Source organism: Podarcis tiliguerta (assembly GCF_965153285.1).
Source record: "Podarcis tiliguerta genome assembly, chromosome: 2".
NCBI classification, from domain to species: Eukaryota; Metazoa; Chordata; class Lepidosauria; order Squamata; family Lacertidae; genus Podarcis; species Podarcis tiliguerta.
In genome coordinates this window covers 118,586,611-118,607,808 of record NC_139535.1, presented here as the reverse complement: position 1 = coordinate 118,607,808, position 21,198 = coordinate 118,586,611, and the positions used below count along the sequence as shown (strand labels likewise).

Sequence of the window (21,198 nt, the reverse complement as noted above, 5' to 3'; positions counted from 1 at the left end):
ATGAACTGTTGGCTTTGCTGTCATTGTTGGTTGTGTATTGCTGCAGATTATTCTGTTCTCCCTTATTCCTTGTGGTATTCTGAATTTGACCCTAGGCCATGGCGATGTTTGCCTCTTGCCCTACCCAGTGTATATGGTATGTTGCCAGATCCATCAGACACGGTTAAGGAAGATTTATTATGTAGCCTAGCCATTTCTGAGAACTGGGTGACCCACCTTTTGTGATTCTTTGTCCCCTGTTGGGCATGGGTCCTTTGTTGACTCTTCCTTGTTTCCAATATCTCCTTATGTGGCCTAAATGCCACATACCATTCAGCCTTTAATCCCCACCTCCTTATCTAAATAAGACAACCATATGAATTTTTCACAATTCTCTTGCTTCTTGGCTTTTGCCTAATCCTGAATCCAGTGGCTTTGCTTTTTTCATTTTGCTTTTTCTGAACTGTTTTGCTTTTTTCAACCTCCTGTTCTTTTTCTCTTAGGTCCCACTCAGAGGCCTAAACTGAACCTGAAGCCTCGGAGCGCACCCAAGGAGGAAGATACATCTGTAGCTCCTGCTACCCAGTCTAGCCGTGCAGCCTCCATCTTTGGGGGGGCCAAGCCTGTGGACACAGCTGCAAGAGAGCGTGAAGTAGAAGAGAGGCTACAGAAGGAGCAAGAGAAGCTGCAGCGCCAGCTGGAAGATGATAAACCCAGGCTAGAGCGACGGCCCCGGGAGCGGTAAGTGACAGAAAAGGAGCATGAGCTGCACACAAGCCAGCAGAGAGACTGCTGGTGTGTCACAGGCTCAAGCTGGTGATCTCTGCAAAAGGTCCATAGATATGCCTGCAGCTCCTCTGACACTGCAGAACACCCCTAGAGTTGCTCATGCTGAAGATGGTGAGCGCTGACATTCCATTAGCTGCCTTGGTAGGTAGGTTCATGGCATTACAGAGCACTTTTTTGGGGGTAGCTATCTATGTAAGCCCAGAGAATGAATGCCAGGCTAGCACCAGGCTTGCCCGAGCTGCTGTATCCCAAACTGTGTCACAGCACAAGCAGCCACACTAGCCTAATGACAGGTGGCTGCAAGGCCAAATCACATTACATATAATCCCCTAGCAAAAAAAAGTCTTGTTTTATTTAACACATATAATTTGAGCAGTTAAGAAACATCTCTAACTGCTTCTGACCTTTGTTTCAAACCTGAACATGCATCACGTCGAGGGTTGCTTCCTATTCCCACCTTTTCACTTCTGGGGTCCAGGGATTGAAACTGGGCCTCCACATGCAAAGCCTTGCACTCTGTAGTTGTCATAGCTCAGTTGTAAAGTCTTCCCTGTGGACAGTGTGATCCACTTCTCCAAAGAGTCCCTTTTCTTCTGCCCAAAAATGAGTTCCTTTAGGAATCTTCCTCTGAAAGGATATCTCTTTGAAATTGTGATGTATTCCATCTCAGAATACTTGAGGAGGGTATCTTCTTGTGGTCTTTCATCTGGGCATTGATCAACTCTACATTTGCTTAAGTTCTGCAGTACTGCAGCGTCAGCTGCTCCCTGACCAGTGACTGAATCAGTAAGCTCAACATCAGAAGACTCAAACCCCAGACAAACTTAACAGGCCACCCCACCTGGTCTCCACTAAAGGGCTGATTTGAGCAGTACTATGGATTGAAAGGTGCTAATGGCACAATTGTCTCAGTTTTGTTTAACCACCTTGTTTTTATTTATTTTTTGTAGAGTTGTGTATACTTGTTTTTTATCCAGTGCCCCACATTTACAGTTAGTGAGCCTTGCTTCTCTGTATATGTTCTAGACACCCCAGCTGGCGTAGCGAAGATAACCAAGAGCGGTCACGGACAGGGAGTGAGTCTTCACAGACTGGCAGTACAACTCCTTCTGTGGGGACAGGCCCAACAGGAAGAAGTAAGTTGTCTTTGGGGTATCATTCACTTAGCCCAGAAGTGCATCGTCCTATTTCTGGGAAACCCCATAACTTTCCTGGATTATAGCATGTATTTCAGTTGGGAAGCTTCAGTTGAGTCACACGGCAAGCCTTTGTGTAGAGATTTGAGAATACGGGGTTTTCTGGGGTTTCTTAGTTCTTCGTAATGGAAGTTGTCCATAACCTACCAACAGAACCACTAAATAGCTGATCAGCAGGGAAGCTAGCAGCTTAAGTAGCTGTCGATCAGTGGTGGTACCAAATTGGCCCGAATATAAGCCACTCCCTTCAAATTCCGCAGGCACTCACACCCGTTCCGTTTTACCATATGCCTGTTTCAGCAGTGCTATCATAAAAGCCCGTTTTTGTAAGGTCGTGAATTTAAGCCGCACTTAAAATTTGGAAAAAAGTGAGGCTTATATTCAGACCAATATGGTATTTACAAGTTAGTACTGTACAGTCCTCTCTGTTGGGACAAATGTTTGCCCCTCTGGTGGTTGGTAAGCAGTTGGATTGCATGTGGTTGGTGTTGCTAGTCATGTAAATTGCCTGTTACCAGTAGGTAGAGTTTATACAACAGACTTCCTAACAGAGTCTACAATGACTGGGTGGAAGGGGCTGGCAGGGAGTGGGCTAGCTTGGACACGGCTGCTTGACTGTGTCTCCGGGGGCAGCATCCACCGCCTCCTGCTCTGGCGGGGCCAGTGGGGAAGGAAGGAGGCAGGCTTGGGCTCCACTGTGCAACAGCGCTTGGAACGCCCTCACAGCTGTGCATCCATTCACCCTGCCGGCAGCAGTGTGAGCAGCAGGGGACCATTGGATTTCACAGCTGCCGAACAATCCCCACCCACACTCTCAGCTTTGGAGATGGCCAGGATCACTGCACAACTGAGAGCAATCCCTGCCCACCTCTGCAGTTGGGAGTAACGCTCATCATTATCATGCCATTTGGAAGGCAGCACCACACTCTGCACAGAGAGATTTGTTGAAGGCATCTTTTTAGGTTTGGTTTGTTGTTGGGGTTTTTTAAAAAAAGAAGCTTAGATGCTCACTACCCAGATTCCTATTTGGCGGGAATTTTCATTCAATTCTTTGCTAAGGGAAAACACAATGCTTCTATTTTCATGTATAATTGACAAATGCTGGCTTTGGTCTGAGCCTATGGGCCAATTTGACTGGATTGGGCTCTGCTGTAAACTGAGATGTATTTTAACAATTGTTTGTTTTCCTAGCCAAAACAGCCATCAAACGGTGTTGACAGTGTTGGGGGAGTTGCATGTTAAAAACCTTGAGGCCCAAACTAAACATTTTTTTGTAAGGGTAGCACAGTCGTGGGTGGGTGGGTGAGAGAGAGAGCTCGATCATAGCAGTGGTACTGGGGGAAGATGATTAACTCATTCCCATGAAACATTTTTCACTATCAGAATCACTTCCCTGCTTGCTTTCTCTCGTGTAGGCAAAACAAGGAGGATTTCAGCTGGTGGGAGGGGTGGTGTGTGTGTGTGTGTGTGTAGGAGAGAGAGATTCCTCAACTTGCATATAGACTGGACATAGTAACACTGGACTAAACTTCAAGATTGTCATGCCTCACGCACACACCTCATGCATGCCCACTTGCACTCACACACGATAGAGCATAAACCTTTAATTGGGCAATAGCACATCCACCCCCAATCAGTTACATTAGAAACCTGGATGTTTCTGTTGCTTTCTATGAGCAATTGATCACTTCTGCCCCAGGAAAGACAAAAAGACTGACATGCAAACCAACCAGGAAGTCTCTTCATCAAACAATGGAATTGTCAGCACAGATCCTTTTCACAGGTCTGTGATTGTATTGTGGATTAAACACACGGCCCAGTTTAGGCCTGTTCTGTGATCTTCTGCTCTGTAAACTCACTGGGTGTTTTTGGTGGTTTGTTTTGGTAAAGCATGCCAACCCAGAATCACTAGGGAATGGTCCAGGAAAAAAGTGCTTTCCATCATACAGCTGGGGTGTGTGTGCATATCTTCTTAGCCCATGTTGTATTGTGTCCTGCGCTTCCAGCCTCACGAAGGAGGGAGAGTGAGAAATCATTGGAAAATGAAAGCAGCAGCAAAGAGGATGAAGGTCTGTCTCCCACTTCCAAGACTCCCAGGGAAGAGAAGCTTCCTCTGAAGGTGATGCCAGCGCCTCCGCCAAAAGAAAACGCCTGGGTGAAGCGCAGCAGCAACTCTCACCCGGCCCGCTCACAGAGCTCCGACTCAGACCAGCATTCCCCTACAAGGTGAGGGCCTCTGGCAGGGCTGCCCCTTTCAGCCAAGGAGGGATGGAAAGCATGGTACTACGCTAAGGCCAAATTATGTTGTTTTAAAATGCATAAAACGTGACAGCAAAATGTGAGGGATTGTGGGCAAGGTGGGTGCAATGGAAACCAAAGTAAGCTTTGGTTCACTAGGGTAGGTTTTATTCGGAACTCATGATTTTGAAGTGGGGATTTATTTTCTTTCATATTGTGTTGCTGGGGGCTGAAAGAGCGGTGGTTCTGTAATGCTGGGTAGTGGGTGGCCCTGCTCACCTGTCAGGATTAAGGGAGATGAGTATCTGGTCCTCTAGCCAGACAGGCCCCCCACCCCCAGCTTAAAAGCTAGCTTCACTATAGATAAGAAACATTAAAATGCAACAATGCTAAATAAATAAGTAAAATTACTAAATAATATAGCTGCAAGTTCTTGGCAATCATTTTCAATGATTTCTATGCAATTTCACACACCTTTTACTTACCAAGCAAAACTAAATTATATTAATTTAAACAAAATACCTTTTGAATTCCCAAGTCATGTCACAACTTTTTGGCACCCCTCATTTTAAGGAATTTGAAAGTTGAAAAATTCAACACACCTGAATGTGAGGTGGAGTTACAGTAGCAACTTCCATGGAGTGTACAGTATGCACAAAGCATCAACGCTGCTTTCCTGTGTTCTTTGTTGCAGCGGCAGCCAGGCTATGCCACCCCTGCCTTCAGAAGATGGAGTGCCCTCCAAGAACGCCCCAAGGAAAGGTAAGGCTCGGGGGCGGAAACTTACCTGTGGCCCTTTGGGGCAAAGAGAGAGAGCCCTGGGGATTGAGGAGTGGTTGTGTGCAGCTGTTGTGCCTGGCAATACACATGCATTCTTTGTTACTTCCTCTGTGTTGGGTGTACGCTGCCTTGAGGAAATGGCTCTTGTGGCTGGCAGCTGCATTTATTATTATTTGTCTGCTTTATTTCATTTATTTTTATCTGCTTTATTTATTAATCTCTTCCCGGGAATCATCTCAAAACAGTTTCACAATACAAAAAAAATCCATATCCAAAAAACAAATTCAAATAATTGCAGATACGGAGCAGGGTTCAAAATTCAAAATATCTACTTCATAGCTATTCCAAGAAAAAGACACCTCTGCTCCCTGTTCACTAAGAAGTCGTGAAAGTTCCCAGTGTCATGGCTTATTGCTTGCAGGTGTAGTTCATAGATTTATTTTCTAGCTTGCCAGGAGAGGGCAGCAGAGTCCAGTGAGGAGCAGCCTTAAATTCAGTCTGGGGAATTTCTCTGTCTGGATCCTGGTTTCAGTAATCTGCCACATGTTCAGTTGTTGATGGTTTGACGGGTGAATGACAAGCGGCATCTTCCCACTTGACTTCTCCTGCCCAATGTAATAGAAACTTGTAATACAGTCCTTACGTGTGTTTACTTGGAAGTAAGTCCCACTGTGTTCAGTGGGGCTTACATGCAGGTAAATGTGTATTTATTCCCTTCTTGCTGAAGGCAAGGTAGGTTCTGTGGTCAAGATGATCACAAGTTGATAAGAAAATTGGCACAGTATACTTGGAAGTTCAACTTAATAATGGAGTAATACAGAAAACTGTGATGACCCTAAAATTCAGGGAGGCAACCCAAGTCAAGAGGACTCACCTTTCCTAATTACAAAGTAGGGAAATCCACACAATCTTCCACATTTTTAGGAGAAGAAAAAATGAAGAGCAAGAGGGTGGAAAACAAACCTTAAGGCTGGTACTTTGTTGCAAGCAGTAGTAAATTTCATTGAAATGAAACTTGCTTAGTGTTAGGTAGGGCTGGGCGAGATCTGGTTTTCAACATCACAATATTTTGATATATCACAATGTCTGAAATAAGGCTGTAGCTATGCAGAGGAGAAGCGTGGTAATGTCCTGGCAATTCCTAATACTTAAGGGTCTTACTCTAAAACTGATAATTTTTTACTTACCTTTAACTTATTGTTAAAACTGTTACAAAATTTTACTTCTTGATAGCATGCTTCAATGAAACCATTTAAGATTTCTGGAGACTATATTGCTGCAGTTTTGTGGGCATATTTAAAATTTATGAAAGTGGTAGATCATCTGATTCCTTACTCAGAGGTCCCAGTGGAATTCTAGGCATGTGTAAGCCTCATTGAGTTAAACTAAACCTACTTTCCTGGGAGTGAGCCCCATTTGAATTCAGTAGGGCTTGCTTGTGAGTAGACACACATTTGCTTGCACTGCTTACCAACAACACCCTCCCCATCATTCTCACCCCACACAACAACTACCCAATCTCCCATTTCAGCATAAGGAGGCCACTGATAATTCTTCCCCCCTCTGTTTCCCACAGAAGGGCCTCCCAAAAGCCCCCACCCACCCCCACCTCCAAGAACCTCATGGCATCTGGGAGAAAATGCACATGGAGCAGCCCCCCCCCCCCCCCCGGGCTTTTCTGTTTCAGAGAATATGGGAAAGTGAAGTTTTAAGCTTCCCTGGCAGGACACATCACACAGAATACTTGCATCACCTGTAGGATGATCACAGAATTGGAAGGGACCTCTGAGGGCCAGCCATCCTCTCCCATAGGAGAGCATAAGGCAGCAGAGGCCTCGTGTCTGTGAGCTACTACGACAGGCAACATGTAGCTCACAGACAGAGAAGGAAGGAAAGAGCTGGGGCTGGCTTTAAGGGCATGGCTATGCTCTCTTTTTTTATTCTTGAGCTAGAACCTCGTGTCTCAGAAAGGCAAGGGAAGGCATCATTGCACACACCTTGACACACACACACACACATTGAGGGGAGGAAAGGGACAGGACACGATTCCCCCCCCTACTCTGAAGTAAATAACCCCCGTTAATGGGAGAAAGGAAATCAGAGCAAGAAGCCACCTACCAGCCTGGCACCTTTTATTATACACTTTTAGCAAGAGCCTTGCTGAGGAGCTTGCTGCTTTGAAGGCTGTTCAGTGCTGCCTGCTCTTGCGATTGGCTGTGGCTACAGGATTAGGGGAAGAGCTGAAGCAGAGACTGTTTTGCACAGCGGAGCTGAGGCAGAGATGGTTCTGCAGGGATTGTGATATTTGCATTAGCCAGCCGCCTGCTCTTGAGGTTGGCTGTGGCTGCAAGGAAGTAGGGGAGAATTAAGGAGGGCTCTGCAGAGGAGCATGCAACGCAGTGCTTTAAAATCACAGGCAGGCAGGTCCTTCCCAGCGATCGCCCCTCACAGTGGCCTGGCTTTGGAGTGATGATGTGGGCAGGTGGAACAACCAGGAGGAAGGGAGGAGGGAGGCAGCCTGTCTGCAAAGGAAGCAGGTGAGCACCTTATCAGGCTTCCTCTGGCACTAGTGCAGGCTCAAAAATGTTACCGCAACAAGCTCTTCAAACCATTTTCAAATTATTTATTGATGTATCACACAGCCCTGGTGTTAGGGTACTAGTAACCTGGGTGGGCTAACTTGACATCTCATTGCTGAAATTAGTTCAAGATGGAATAACAGATTTCTCTCAACTTACTTTAGGTGATGAAAGCCGACCTGATGAAGAGAAGGAGAGTGCTCCAAAGGGCCGAAGTGGAAATTCTGGGTGTGGTCCTGGAGATGGAGGCAGCAGAGACCATTGGCAAGACTCAGATAGGTACAGTTGTCTTCACATCCTCATGCTCTGACTCTGGAAACCTTGTGCCGGGGGGCAGGCAGTGAGCAGCTAAGGGAATGCTGGAGATCCACTATAAGCTGATACAAAACAGCTGGAGGCTGGAACACCCGACTGCAGTTTGCTGTCTGTGGCACACAGAGCTCTGGGTTGTCCAGACTCCTCTGCATAGGGCTGGAGTGTGGGTTGCACCTGATGGGTTGAGTATGGAGCAAATGGCTCTCACTGCCATTATTCTGTGTGTGTAAACCTTGTCCTTTGGTCACCTTATTAACGTGGTAGCAGTTTTCTTTTTCAGGAAAGAGAGTAGTGAGCATGACTCAAGACCTGCATCTGAGCCAAAGAAATTCGAAGAGAACCCTACCCCCGTAAGTGCTGAATCTGTTGCTTTTTGAACAGTGGTTGTCAAATGCTGGTGTAATTAGGCAGCAGCTCTGTCATTCAATGTGCCAGAATGTATCGGGATTCCCTTAGGACTTTACTCAGTTAATTGTGGATTCAACTAACTGATTATAATTCTGTAACTAAAATATCCTTGTGCTACCTTCAGACTTCTTGCTGAGAAGCTTTTACAGCACTGGTACCCGTAGTTACTTCCTATTACTGGCTCTGAAAAGTGGGGAGAAGGGAATGTAGGCTTCACCAATTGATAGAGGATATTCTGCTGATAGAAGAGGAGGCACACGAATGTCACAGAAAGCCAAGCATCTGTTTTCTAAATCCTCAGCTGGAAGTAGAAGGGCCAAAATCCCAAGTTTGTACTCTTGTAAAGCAGATAGTTGTGATTTGTTTATATTCTCAAACTGTGCTCATTGGTTATTGAATTCTTAGTTTTTTGTTTGTTAATTGGAGGATGGACTAATAATAAAAAATAAAGTTTTCCACAGACAGAACAAAGACCAGATCAAGAAATTTGCCCTGGAAGTGCATGCAAAGAATCTTGGCCACAAAGCCCACTTCATAGTGGGCGCATGGAGCTTGTTTTTCCTTGAGAAACAGTGATCAGCCCAAAGGTTGCCCAGTGTGGTTTCAAATTCAGGTCCCCCAGTCTGCCATTTTTATCCGCCATGCCTTGGTGGTACACCTCTAGGTTGTGGTCTGAATTTAGTGAGGCAGTTTTCCTCAAACCACACCCACCTGGCTGGTCCAGCTGCTTCTGCAACCTGATCCCTGCAGAGAGCAGGAATGAACTCTTCCTGCATTGGCTGGTTTCATTCCTGATGGGTCACTGTGTTCTCCCACCCTAACAGCCCAGCTTTGACAGGTGGGCGATCTCATCCACCTGCAAAAGCTGGCTCTCAAGGTGGGGGAAATAAAGATCTGGGCCAAAAAGATTTCCCACCCTGCATTCTGCCTTTTATCTGCCCAGAATGTAGCCATCCCACCCTTCTCTAATGTCTGTGTTACACCATCCCAGGAACACCTGATACCCACAGCCCTATGTATAAAACGTGTCACAGGATGGCTTTCAGTGTCCAGTTTTGAGTGCTGTTTTAACACCCACTTCCCTACCTCTCTTGCAGAAATTTAGCTGTGCTAGCAAGTATGCTGCTTTGTCAGTGGATGGTGACGATGAAGCAGAGGGGGATGAGTACGCTGATTAAATTCTCCAGCCCCTCCATGCCGTCTCCTTACCGGTTGCCACCCAGGAATATTCGGCAAGCAAAACCAAACCTTTATTCAGACAAGACAGAAAAATAAAAGCCTACAAGTCAACATCTCCTTGGAGAGACCTTTCTTAAACCTTTCTTTAAAAAAATATATGAAAAAGTGATACAGTTTCTCTTGCATGCTGCTGCAGCCTTTAAAGTATTGAACTAACTGGAGAAATCCCTGCAAAAAAAAGTATAGCAAGAGAGAAAATGGCAGGTGTCTTTTTAAAAAAAGGAATAGGCCCAGTGTGTGTCTTGAGTGTGACTTCATGCAGCTTCCAATCACGTCCAGAGCCCCAGGTCCTTCCCATTAAAAGAGAGGCTAGCACTTGAGCAGGCCAGGTGCCTATTAGTTGAGCACAGTGGGGACAAGGACAGCTAAGATCTGTCTCCTCCTTTTGCCAGGTTGGTTGACTTCTGCAGTGTAAGCTTCAAACAAACTTGAAAGCATTTTAGTGCATTGGGAAAAGGAGGAGAGCAGTCTTGCCTTGATGGCTGGGGGAAGAGATGAGATGGCTTTTCAAGGCAGAGAGTTGGCATCTCTACGCAAGTAATCCCTGAGGTTTAAGTTAGAAACCTCGCCCTGGTGGTGGTGGTGGTGTCCCCCTCTGAAATCCATCAGGTTTGGGGAAGCCCCAGGCAACACTAAGGCTGAGTAGCAAACCTTTGCTACCAAAGGAATCTTCTCAGAAGCCTCAGAGCTGATCCCGGGGTTGTACCCTTGCCTGTCCCCAACAATAAAGGCTGCTGACAGTTGGCTTCTATGTTGAAAGCCACTTTCCACATAGTTTGGCCAAATGGTGCAAAGACTCTCTGTGTTAGTGGTCACCAGGACCATGCAAGGCTGATGTGGAAAGTGCGCCTTGCATATGAACCATGCAGAAAGTAACTTTTTGTATGTCAAGGTGCTCCACCATATGGAATCAGTTTTTGGTAACCTCCCTGAAGGAGGTTGCAATATATATGAAGGAGCCATTGGATTTATGGGAATCATTAGTTGAAAGAGCAATTTCTGGAGACTATAAAGTTTTCTTGAATTCCCCCCTTCCTATCCCTTCCTCTTCTGCCCCCTTTTAATCACGGAGGTACCACCACAACCACTCTCACAAATTTAAATTGCACCTGTTTTAAACTTGGGCACTGTTTAAAGGTAGCAAGAGTCATTGAAAGTTTGACTGAGCATCATGTGACTGTTCCAAGTTCCTTCCTCACTTTTGGGCAAGTAGGTACACAACATGACTGGCAAACTTCCTTCAGCCCTTACAAAAAGGGTTTACTTTTGGTCCCCTAAATTTCTTTTTAAAGCTTCCTTCGCCAGCACCCAGCACCATCAGACACAGAGACAAGCAATCTCTTCCATTTCTTCCAGTAGTCTTGGTCCTTTCATTCTTCTTCCTTGAACTAATTAATGGGTAGGGCAAGTGGGAATTCAATCCACACAGTGGAACTGAAGCAGCACAAGGTTTTACTAGCCAACTCTCAGCCCCCTGATTTACATGGTGGCTGCAGAGGAGGATCTGGCTAGCTTTTGGGAGGTGGGCACGGGCTCACCAGGGAACTGCCAGTTTTTACCTAGTTGGGGAGGAGAACAGTGTGATTTTCCTCTTGAAGCAATTCTGGCTGAGTCAAATACAGGATTTGGCGTGTTGTAAAGCCTGCCGTGGTTGGTGTCTTGTTTCAGTAAATTTTAGCTACAATTTAAACCAGTCCTTTGAAATATACAGAGTAGTGGCACATCCTATGGGCAGGATATAAAGAAATGGGAGGGAAGACCCTGCTGAGTGCAGATAATTGATTTGAAATGCAATATTGCTTTGACTGTGTGAAATGCTGGGGGGAGGGGCTATATTTGAGGTAAAGTGCTAATTTGCATACCCCAGAAGCATTTTCTACCCTCCCTTTTCTCTCTCTCTCTCTCTCTCTCTCTCTCTCTCTCTCTCTCTCTCTCTCTCTCTCTCCTATTCTCTCTCTTTATCTCTCTCTGCTCTATCAGGACAGGTTCACGAATGGATTGAGGTGCATTTTACACATTCTGAAGACATGTAAAATTTGTACAAAATATCTTCTATGAAAATGATTTGTAATCTGTGTGGACTTACTGGGAGATGTCTTTTATTATGTAAAATTTTCCCTCCTCCCCCCTTCTTGGTTTTTTTGTTTTTCTCCAAATAAAACTAATCTTTAAAATAATGCTTCAGCACGAGATTACTTTGCCAGTGGTGTCTCTTCTCCATCAGGACATGGATGTTGCTCTCAAATATATAGAACTAGTAGGGAGTGCCATCTTGATTCAAAATGGTGGACACCAACGTGTCCCCCAGAATCTGCTCAGTCTTCTGGAGCGCACAGGGGGCTCCAGGGGAGCAAAGCCCCACTGAAGGCTGGTAGTACATTTTGTCTGCACACAGAGGATTTGACACAACCCAGAGACTTGCTGATGCAAAGAGATGTAATTGTAGATTTCATAAGTTATGTCACTGATTCTCCTTGTAAGATCTCTAGAGGGTAGGCGATATCCTTTCATAAATACAATACAAATAATTTGGGGACGGGTGAGTGAAGCCAAGGCCCGTGATCCCTGCAGCACTTACAAGTGGCCCCTGTTGAGATCTCATTGCTGTCCACATTTCTAGCTCAATGGTTAACTACAGAAAACTGGATCTGTCAAGATTCAAGTTCTCTGGCTTCCCAAGTCCTTTGGTTTGGACTAAAAGCAATTGACTTGTTCACTTATTTGACAGGAGGGCTGGGGACGGGGAGAGGAACGGAGCCTTGGTTCTTTTCCGTCTATTTCTGAAATAAAAATTATCTTCCTTCGCTTGCACAATTGCGTCTCTGTGCCTGCTTCCCTGCGCTTGGATTGGTAGTGCAATGCTTTAGCCAATTCCAGTTCCCTCCCTCCTGCCAAAGAAGCAGGGGGTGTGATCAAGGCTTGGTTTTATAAACAGCAGGAGAACACAGTGCCCTTTTCATTGTGCATCCTCCCCACCTAAGGCATCCGAAGACAGATAGTCATTGAGACAGCATCTGGTATACCACCACCTCCTGCACTTGATAAATGTCCCAAGTGCCTTGTGAAGTCCAGGCTGGCTTCCAGGCATGGAACTTACCTTACTTCAACTCACTGGAACCCCAAGCAATTGGATGCTGCCTTGCAGAGCAGGGAGTCCCTGGCTGTTGGCTGCTTCCACCACTCTTGTGTCCATCAGAGCAGCAAGGCTTTGTGCAGTATGGGTGCCTCCTCTCCCTGCTAGTAACCTGGAGGGTGACCCAAGATTATTTTGGAGCTAGAGGGAGGAAATCCAACCACACCCTTCCCCTCTCCTCCATGCTTAATCTCCTGCGCATGTGCCACTGAGCAGAAACAAAAATGAGCCAGAGCTAAAGAGGAAAAGGATGAATGCCCAGTAAGCCCATTACAAGACCAGTGGTCTACATTCTCAGGGAAGAAAGAGCCTGCTCAGAGGTGCCAACTTGAATAAAATATGGGGGCGGGATATAACAGGGTGCACCCACATTATTTGAATGGCAATGCCCTTCAACTTTGGGGGAGTCTCCGCCTCAAATATTTTATTGTGGGGTCCAAAGGGACCTTGACCCCCTGGGAGTTGGCTCCTCTGGCCCTGCCTGATTAGACCAAAGGCCCTTCTGGTCTCACAGTGGCCAAGCAGAAGTTCCTGAGAAGCCTCATCAGGAGGTCAGGAAGGCGGTTTCTCTCTGTTGCTGTTCGTCTCCACTGGTCGGTTTTCAGAGGCATCTTCCCCCTCTGATCCTGGGGCTTCCAAGGGCAGGGAGCTGCACAGCCCCCAGGGAAAAGGGTTTGGCTTTACACACACCCTACCCACTCCTTTCCCCTGGGACCAGAGCAGCCAGTGGGCTGGAGGTAGTTCCCCCACCCACAACCCCCCTCCAGAGCTGAGTCACATGTGCTTCCGTCATCCTTGCTGGGCAGTAATCAGCACCAGATTTTCTCCGTTAAGACCCTTTCAAAGGCTGGACATTGTCTCCCTCCCCACCTCCACCAGTCAAAACCACTTCCAAAGAGGAGGAAGAGTCTCCAGCAGCTTTTATTTACTGCAGCTGGGGGGTTTCGAAACCTTTCATAAACATAGCTGTAAAGGTTATGGTGCCTCTGGTTGTCTGCAAAGCCCACCCTGGGTGAAAACGAGGCAAGAGAGGGAGAGGGTCTCAATAACAAGAGAGCTGCTGAATCAGATCAAAGCTGTTTCCAACAGTGGCTACCAGAGGCTTTGCAGATGAGTGAAATGCCGGCCGGGTTTCTTTGTCTCTTTTAAACCTTTTTGGAATTGGTGTGTTTGTATACAATGGATTCTCCTTGGTGCCCATTGGGACTGCCGGGATAGAAGACAGTAGGTGGCTCCAGAGCTAATGACAGGCTGGCAGAAGCACCCCCTGGACTGGTCCTAAGAAAAAATGCAGGTGGGGGACGCTAGTTGAGGGCACAGTGACGCTAGTGGGGCAGTGCCCCATTCAGCCTCCTTAGATTGGTCGGCGGGGGGGGGGGGGTGAGAGGAAGAGTGTGACAATGTGGTGATCTGAAGAGAGAATGTAGATAGTACCTGAACTAGGTGAATCAATGGACTGACCTGTGTACACACCACACATTTAAAGCAAAACAATACTGGGAACTGTAGTTTGCCCTGCATGGAACTATAATTCCCAGAACTACAATTCTCCATTTTCTGTTCTTTTTTTAAACTTTTTTTTTTATTCGAAATTAAAACAACACATATTATCCCGAAACATATCATCCTTATTATTTTCCCCATTTTTCCTCCCTCCCCCCACCCTCCCACACAAAACCCACCCATACCCCTCCCGGCTTCCCTCAGTTCCAGTCATTGATTTCTCTAAGAATGCTGTTTTCTGCATGTGACACAGTTGTACAGATCCTCAAACTAGCTGATTATCATCAATAAAAAAGTTTGTGAATGTTTATTCAAAGCCAGCCAAGGAGTCCAGTTCGCTTTGTTGCGTCTTCAAATATTTTGTAAAGGGTTCCCATTCATCTTTAAAGTCACAGTTATCCTTGTCCCGTAGCTTGTATGTCCGTTTTGCCAGTTAGAGGCTCCTCACGGGGTCTCTGCCATGGGAGCATATTCACCCAGTGCTTTTCAAGCTGCACTGGCTCCCGGTGGAGTACAGGGTCAGATTTAAGGTGCTGCTTTTGACCTTTAAAGCCCTTCACGGCCTAGGACCCTCGTACCTACGGGACCGCCTCTCCTGGTATGCCCCACAGAGAGCCTCAAGGTCCATAAATAGCAATACTCTAGTGGTCCCAGGCCCTAAGGAAGTTAGATTGGCTTCAACCAGAGCCAGGGCCTTTTCAGTGATGGCTCCGGCCTGGTGGAACGCTCTGCCTCATGAGACCAGGGCCCTGCAGGATCTGATTTCTTTCCGCAGGGCCTGTAAGACAGAGTTGTTCCGCCTGGCCTTCGGCTTGGAGCCAATTTGATTCCCTCCCTCTCTTTCTTTTTTCCTTCTTCTCCTGCGATGAGGCTACATTTTAATATTTCAATATTTCAATATTTTAATGTTGTATTTTAATTTTGTTTTTAAGTTGTAATCATTCAACTTGTTTTTATTATTGCTTGTAAGCTACTCTGAGCCCGGCCTTGGCTGGGGAGGGCGGGATATAATAAAAATTATTATTATTATTATTATTATTATTATTATTATTATTATTATTCTGCATAGTCCATCAATTTTTCTTGCCATGATTCTTTAGTTGGGGTTTCTTCAGTCTTCCATCCTTGTGCTATTAGAACTCATGCGGCCGTTGTCACATACAGCTGACAACAACTACAATTCTCCATTTTCTTTGCAGGAAGGCATGTGCTTTAAATGCAAGGTGCTTATACAGCTTGAAAGGCACCTTTCTACATTCTTGCTTAAGATGGCAACCCTGGGATCACAGAACGGCCTTGCAATTACAGTGATTGCAGCAGGTCTTGGGCAGCGAGGTCACACGGAGGTGGCCTTGGCGCTAACCCACCATTGCAAAAATCCTTTTGACATCTTCCTTTGCAAGCCTTCCTGTCTTATTTATTCTGGCTCTTGGAAGGTAGGGTTGAGCCAGCAGGGGTGAAGCTCTTACTGTGTTGCTGTGAGTCATGCTGTTGTCGTACACACAGGAACATCTCTCCATCGGCTTGGCAGAACCTTGCCCAGTGATGGGAGCAAAGCTGTCAACTTTTCCCTTTTCTTGCGAGGAATCCTATTCGGAATAAGGGAATTTCCCTTAAAAAAGGGAAAACGTTGCCAGCTATGGATGGGAGGCAATCTAATTTAAATGGGCACTTGGACTCTTCCAGGTACCTGGAGAACAAGTAACTAACACACACACACACACACACACACACACACACACACACACGAGGGACATGGGGAGATTCAGATTTCATTTGCCTGGCAGTAGCAGAGATTGTGGATGGAGCAGAGAGGAAGGAGGCCGTGGGAGGTCTGACAATTAGAACAATTAATTGTCCCTCTAAAGGGGGCCAGGATTTTAAAGAATATTTGGCTAAATATTCTAATATAAGATAAAGAGAAATTTCTTGGAAGTAATCATTAGGCTTAGGGGTAGAATAAGAATACGCTGTTAATAAACATTAAGGTTTAAAATATTAATAAAGGAGAAGAAGTTAGTAAATGGAAGAAGTTAATATTATTAGAGATATGAATTTGGAGAACTGCTAAACAGGAGATTTAATGAAATTCAGTTAGAGGGGATTCAAGGAAGTCAGTTATCAATGAAATGAAATTAGGATTTGGAAGTAAAAAATTCTTTTTTGTGTGTTTTTTCTATGTTGTTTTTCTGTATTGTAATGTTTTTCTTTTTTTCTTGTTTTTTTCTATGTGATAAATGTGAGAATCAATTAAAAAGATTAGGGGGGGGGATAAAGAGGGCCAAGCATTGTTACTGGATCCCTCTTTGGAAGGTACACCACAAAATGAGGACTGCTACTGAGAAACAAGCAGATGTGCCCTTGGACTTCTCCATACTGGAGATTACTGTGTGTGTGCAACCAGGGGTGGACTTTGGTAATATGGCATCTTGAGTGAGGACAAAAGTTGACACCCCCCCAAAAATATTTTCACAATGATTCCCTTTGTTACAGTTGTTTTTAGGGATCTTCTCGGTAGGTACCCATATAAATATCATTTATTTATATATATATATATATATTAATTTGTGCCCCTTCAGCTTGGTGCCCTGTGCGGGGGATGGGGTATGTGAGAGAGATGACAGGAAAACAGTGTAAACACAAGGTGTACTGGGAAGGGGGGGAGAGACAGGGATCCATCTTGGGCGACTGGCTGAAGGCAGACTGGGAGAGATGCCTTGGACTTCAGCACTGCGCTGCTATTGGGAACAAACCCCACTTGAGATGACCATGCTTTAAGAGCTGGACTTCCTCCATCTAAATTCAGGTGTAAATATGTGAATGAATCATATTTCTTTATGCCATGGCAGCACCCACTGTGCATTCAGTTCTCCAAAGGAGCACAGACTCTGGTTGAAGGCCAAGAGCCCTGGAATCCCATGCAAGGCTTGGCAAGTTGGGATGGATTGGGGTGGCTGACAGTTGGGGAGGTGCCCATAGAGTCACAGAACAGGAAAGGGATCTCAACCATGGCTAGTTAATTCTGCTTAGTAGTACAGCATCCCTGATAGGTGTCCATCCAGCTTCTGCTTTAGGACCTCTAAGAAAGGAGACTCCAGGATCGCCCAAAGCCGTCTGTTCCACTTGCAACCCGACAACCTGCTTCTTGAGCATCCAACCTGATTTGTTTTCAGGGAAGTTAGGCAAGTGTCATCCTACACTTTCTAGTGCAGTGCACTGTCCTATCAGTTTCTTCACTGCAAAAAGCCCACTGCCGTTGCACAACCTGAGCTTGTTGGTATGCAGTTCAATCCCACTCAAAAGCAGTGACAGCCTGGAAGCGTCCACACTGTCAGGAAGTTCTTCCTAATGTTTAGTCTAAAGCCTTGTAATCTGAAGCCTTTGGTTTGGGTCTTACCCTCTGGAGCAAGAGAAAACAAATTTGCTCCATCCATCTATGTGACAGCCCTTCAGGTCATTAACTGCTGTGCCCCCTTAACCTGACTTTTTTCGTGCATTACTCAACCGTCACTCCAGCTAATCTTTCTCTACTTCCTGAAGTTTCTGCCTGGGCTTGACAGCCAGGCACTCCCAACCTATGTTTCCCTTCAGATGATCCCTCCCACCCCTCTTCTGCCAGCTTTTATGGGCTCAGGGCCTGGATTCCTGTGCTCTTACTCCTCTACAGCTACCTGCCAAAACCTTTGGCCCAGGGAAGTTGGCACAATAGCACTGGGTATGTTGTTAGACTATTACAATGCGTTGTCCTGGAAATTAATCAAGTCAAATGAATTTTCCATTGACGTTGCAAATCCACACTCTGGTCAAAATGCTTAATGGGAAGGGAGAGAACAGCCCTCCTCTATCTCTGCCCTGGCAGGGTGGTGGCTGCAAAGCAGCGGTGAGGCCATCCCAGATGTTGCTAGACTACAGCTGTCATCATCGCTGAGCAGTGATCATGCAGGCTGGGACTGGTGACAGAGCATCTGAAGGGCCAGAGAGGTGAGCCACCTCTGTCTTAGGACACACACACACCCCGTCTCAACACCTGGCATCTATTATTATGCAAGGGTGAAAATAACACTAACTCAAACTTGACTTTACAGCAGCGGGGCTACCTGCCTCCCTGCATATGGTGTTGGACCAGCCTCAGGGATGATGGGAACTGTAGACCAGCAACATATGAAGGGCCAAAGGTTAGACACCCTGAGAAAGCCCCACCAGCTGACTGGTGCAGTTCTTGCTGCAATGAAGGGCACAAGAACAATCTGCCTTTGGGTCAGTTGGCAACCCTACTCTTTATTGTGTCTCAGTCTTCCTGTACTAGTCAAAACGCACACACAAAGGATTTTGGGGGTTTTTTAGGCTTGTTGAATGGCTTGACGCCAAAGGTGGAGTATCTAGCTGGCTAAAAAAGCAAACCCAAACAAAGAAAGTCTCTTGCGTTTGAAGCCTTTTGTGCATCCTGAAAGGAAAATTTCTGCCAGCTGGGCCTTCCTGCCTGCTGGGCTTCCTGTGTGCCCTTCTCCTGCTACCCCTTGTGTGAAGCTGCATTCTGCAAAGCAAGAGAGAACTGGGACTGAGAGGGAGGTCTGACGGCCATTGCAGGGCCTCCACAGAGGCTCCCCGTGAGCAGCAAACAGGCTGGCTCGCTCCCTCCCGCGCGGCAGCAAAGGCCACAAGGCTGGCTCTGTGGCTCCTTGTCGGCATGAATCCCAGCAAGGAGACAAACCTGTGGCCCCAGTTTTCCTTCCCATGCCCTGGCCTTTCTTTCTGCTTCTCAGAGACCCCGGAGAGCAGCCAAAATCAGCAACTGGAACCTACTTGCTTATATATAGAGAGAGAGTTTCCTGTGGGGAAGGAAGGAAGGATTCGTCTGTGTTGTGGCCCTGAAGTGCTGCTCTCTGAAAGGTTGCTGGCTGCTGATCAGGGAGCAATAAATTCACTGCTCCCTGTTTGCAGAATCAGACACACCCATCCCCAGACTTTGCACATGCACATCAGTGGAGACTGGCGCATTAGGGCACATGGGGCACCGTCCCACAAAGCATTGCTCTCAGCCAGCCTCCACCTGCCTGCCTGCTTCCTCACAATCAGCTTAGGGTCAGCACTGCCTGTCAGCCTCATCAGTCTCCAGCTATGTGCACATCTTGTATTTAAAGCACACACACAGAGAGAGAAAGAATAATGGGAACTGTAGCTAGGTAAAGGTGCTGGGAATTGTCGCCCCATGAGGGGTAAACTACAGTTTTCAGGATTCTTTGGGAAAAGTCATGCACTTTAAATATATGGTGTGTACACTGCTTGTGTTGCTTTTGTTGAATTCAGCAGGGAGGAGGACAAAACCAGAATTAGCTAGCTCTGCCTGCCATGGGCTCTGACACCACCTGATCGTAGTCTCCCTGCCAGCGAACTCTGGATCCTGGGATTCTTCTATGAGAAACCCTTAGGCTATGCAGAGTCACGACCTAAGGGTACCTCATAGGCTCAACAGCCAAGACCTTGTATGAACCAAGATGCTGTGGAATCCTTTGCAATGCAGAGAGCCATCCAGAAAGCCTCTGAATCAGGCAAGTTGAATGGAAGACTTGAAAACAATTGGTCTAAAGAAAAGGTGGGGAACTTGTGGTGGTGCTGCTGGTGCTATTCAACAACAATTCCCATCAGTCCCGTGCAAGGCCACTCTTTCCCCATCTCTGGCGTAGATGTTGCAAATCAGTTTGGAATATTTCCTGAAATTTCCTGCAGCGTCAGGAGGGATCAAGCGTGGTTTTTCCAAAAGCCACCAATAAACAAACAACCGTTGAGTTGAGCAAAGTTGATTCGGTGTGAGCTTGGCTGCCCTTCTCCTGTTGTGGAGCAGTTTGCTATTCCAGCTGGACGAAACAACCAAACAAAATCACATGACTCCAGATGTGACTGCGTTAATGAAGACAACAGGGCAAAGAGCCATGGGATTCTTTGGGGCAGATTTAGAAATATGTGCTGAGAACTATGCAACCAGAATGTTCTGCAAAATCCTCTGTAAACAGTTTGCCAGAAACGGCCTATTTTTAAGGGTGAACTCTGGACGATCTTGAACTTGAGACCCGGCTCCATGATGAGACCCATCTCCTCCCTTCCTGTCTCACCATGGCACCAGCAGGGACTTTGGGATTGGTTCAGCAGTTCTGAATCTTATTTGTTGCCTTGTTTTCTCTTCTTTGAGGTTAGGCGGTGACTGTAAAGGCAAGCGCTTCCCCCCGCCCCTTGTGCAATGACAATAAACAGACGGACGCCTGGAACTTGGTAATAAGTTTCTATCCTTAATGGCCAGGCCAGCCGCTATCTGCCTGGCAGACAGCAAATTTTAATAATCTGATTGGGAAGCTATTCTGCTTGTTGTCGATATCCGTTTCATGTGGGCAATGTCCCACAAGACGCGGACACTGCTGAGTGAAGTAACATTATTTTGGTCTCAGATATGACCTTCAAAGTAGGTAGTTTATTTCAAAATATAACCTGAATTGAATCCACCCCGCACCGTCGCTGATCCCTAGGGGAGGGCAAGTCTTGCTCTGCTGGCAGCGTTGGCCCTCAGTGACAAGCAGCCCATCAAGAAAGAGGTGGTCTCAGGAGCCCCTCTTGAGAGTGGCCAGGGCCACTGCGTGGCTGACTCACCTCCTTTCATTCTGATTTTTTAATCGTTTTCTCCCCATTCAGGCTCAGCCTGAGTGTTTGTGATAAAATTCTGTGAGTGCCAATTTATCTCTTATACACTTCAGACCAAATGGCACGTCATGTATGGAGTCTTTGTTGGGGGCTTCCCTGCCTGCTACTCCCCAATTCCTTTGTTCCAACTGCTGAGCACCTTGTTTTTCTTCCATTGCTTTTTGCCACTCCCTTTACAAGTCTGATGCATGAATTTGCATGCACAGTTCCCCCAATTCCCCCAACAGTGCACTCACATTTGTGGGCCTGATCACAACCCCTCACATGCACAGCCAATTGTCAAATGGGCGCTGGTGCAAGTTCTCCCAGCGCCTGCAACGCAAATTTGGGGGATTTCAGGTCCGTGTGC

At 46.4% G+C, this 21,198-nt stretch overlaps 1 protein-coding gene across 2 annotated transcripts in view; it reads left to right on the top strand.

Annotated features, from left to right (window-relative positions):
- The window catches only part of EIF4B (eukaryotic translation initiation factor 4B), a 35,022-nt gene extending 23,322 nt beyond the window's left edge, over window positions 1-11,700 (top strand). For both annotated transcript variants that reach the window (XM_083428255.1, XM_083428256.1), the window contains 7 exons: window positions 483-720; window positions 1,795-1,904; window positions 3,971-4,190; window positions 4,897-4,964; window positions 7,726-7,840; window positions 8,157-8,226; window positions 9,382-11,700. In XM_083428255.1, the coding sequence (XP_083284381.1) occupies window positions 483-720; window positions 1,795-1,904; window positions 3,971-4,190; window positions 4,897-4,964; window positions 7,726-7,840; window positions 8,157-8,226; window positions 9,382-9,462 (902 nt within the window). In that variant the 3' untranslated portion in view covers window positions 9,463-11,700. The remainder of the gene's footprint in view (window positions 1-482; window positions 721-1,794; window positions 1,905-3,970; window positions 4,191-4,896; window positions 4,965-7,725; window positions 7,841-8,156; window positions 8,227-9,381) is intronic.
- Window positions 11,701-21,198: the final 9,498 nt, after the last annotated feature.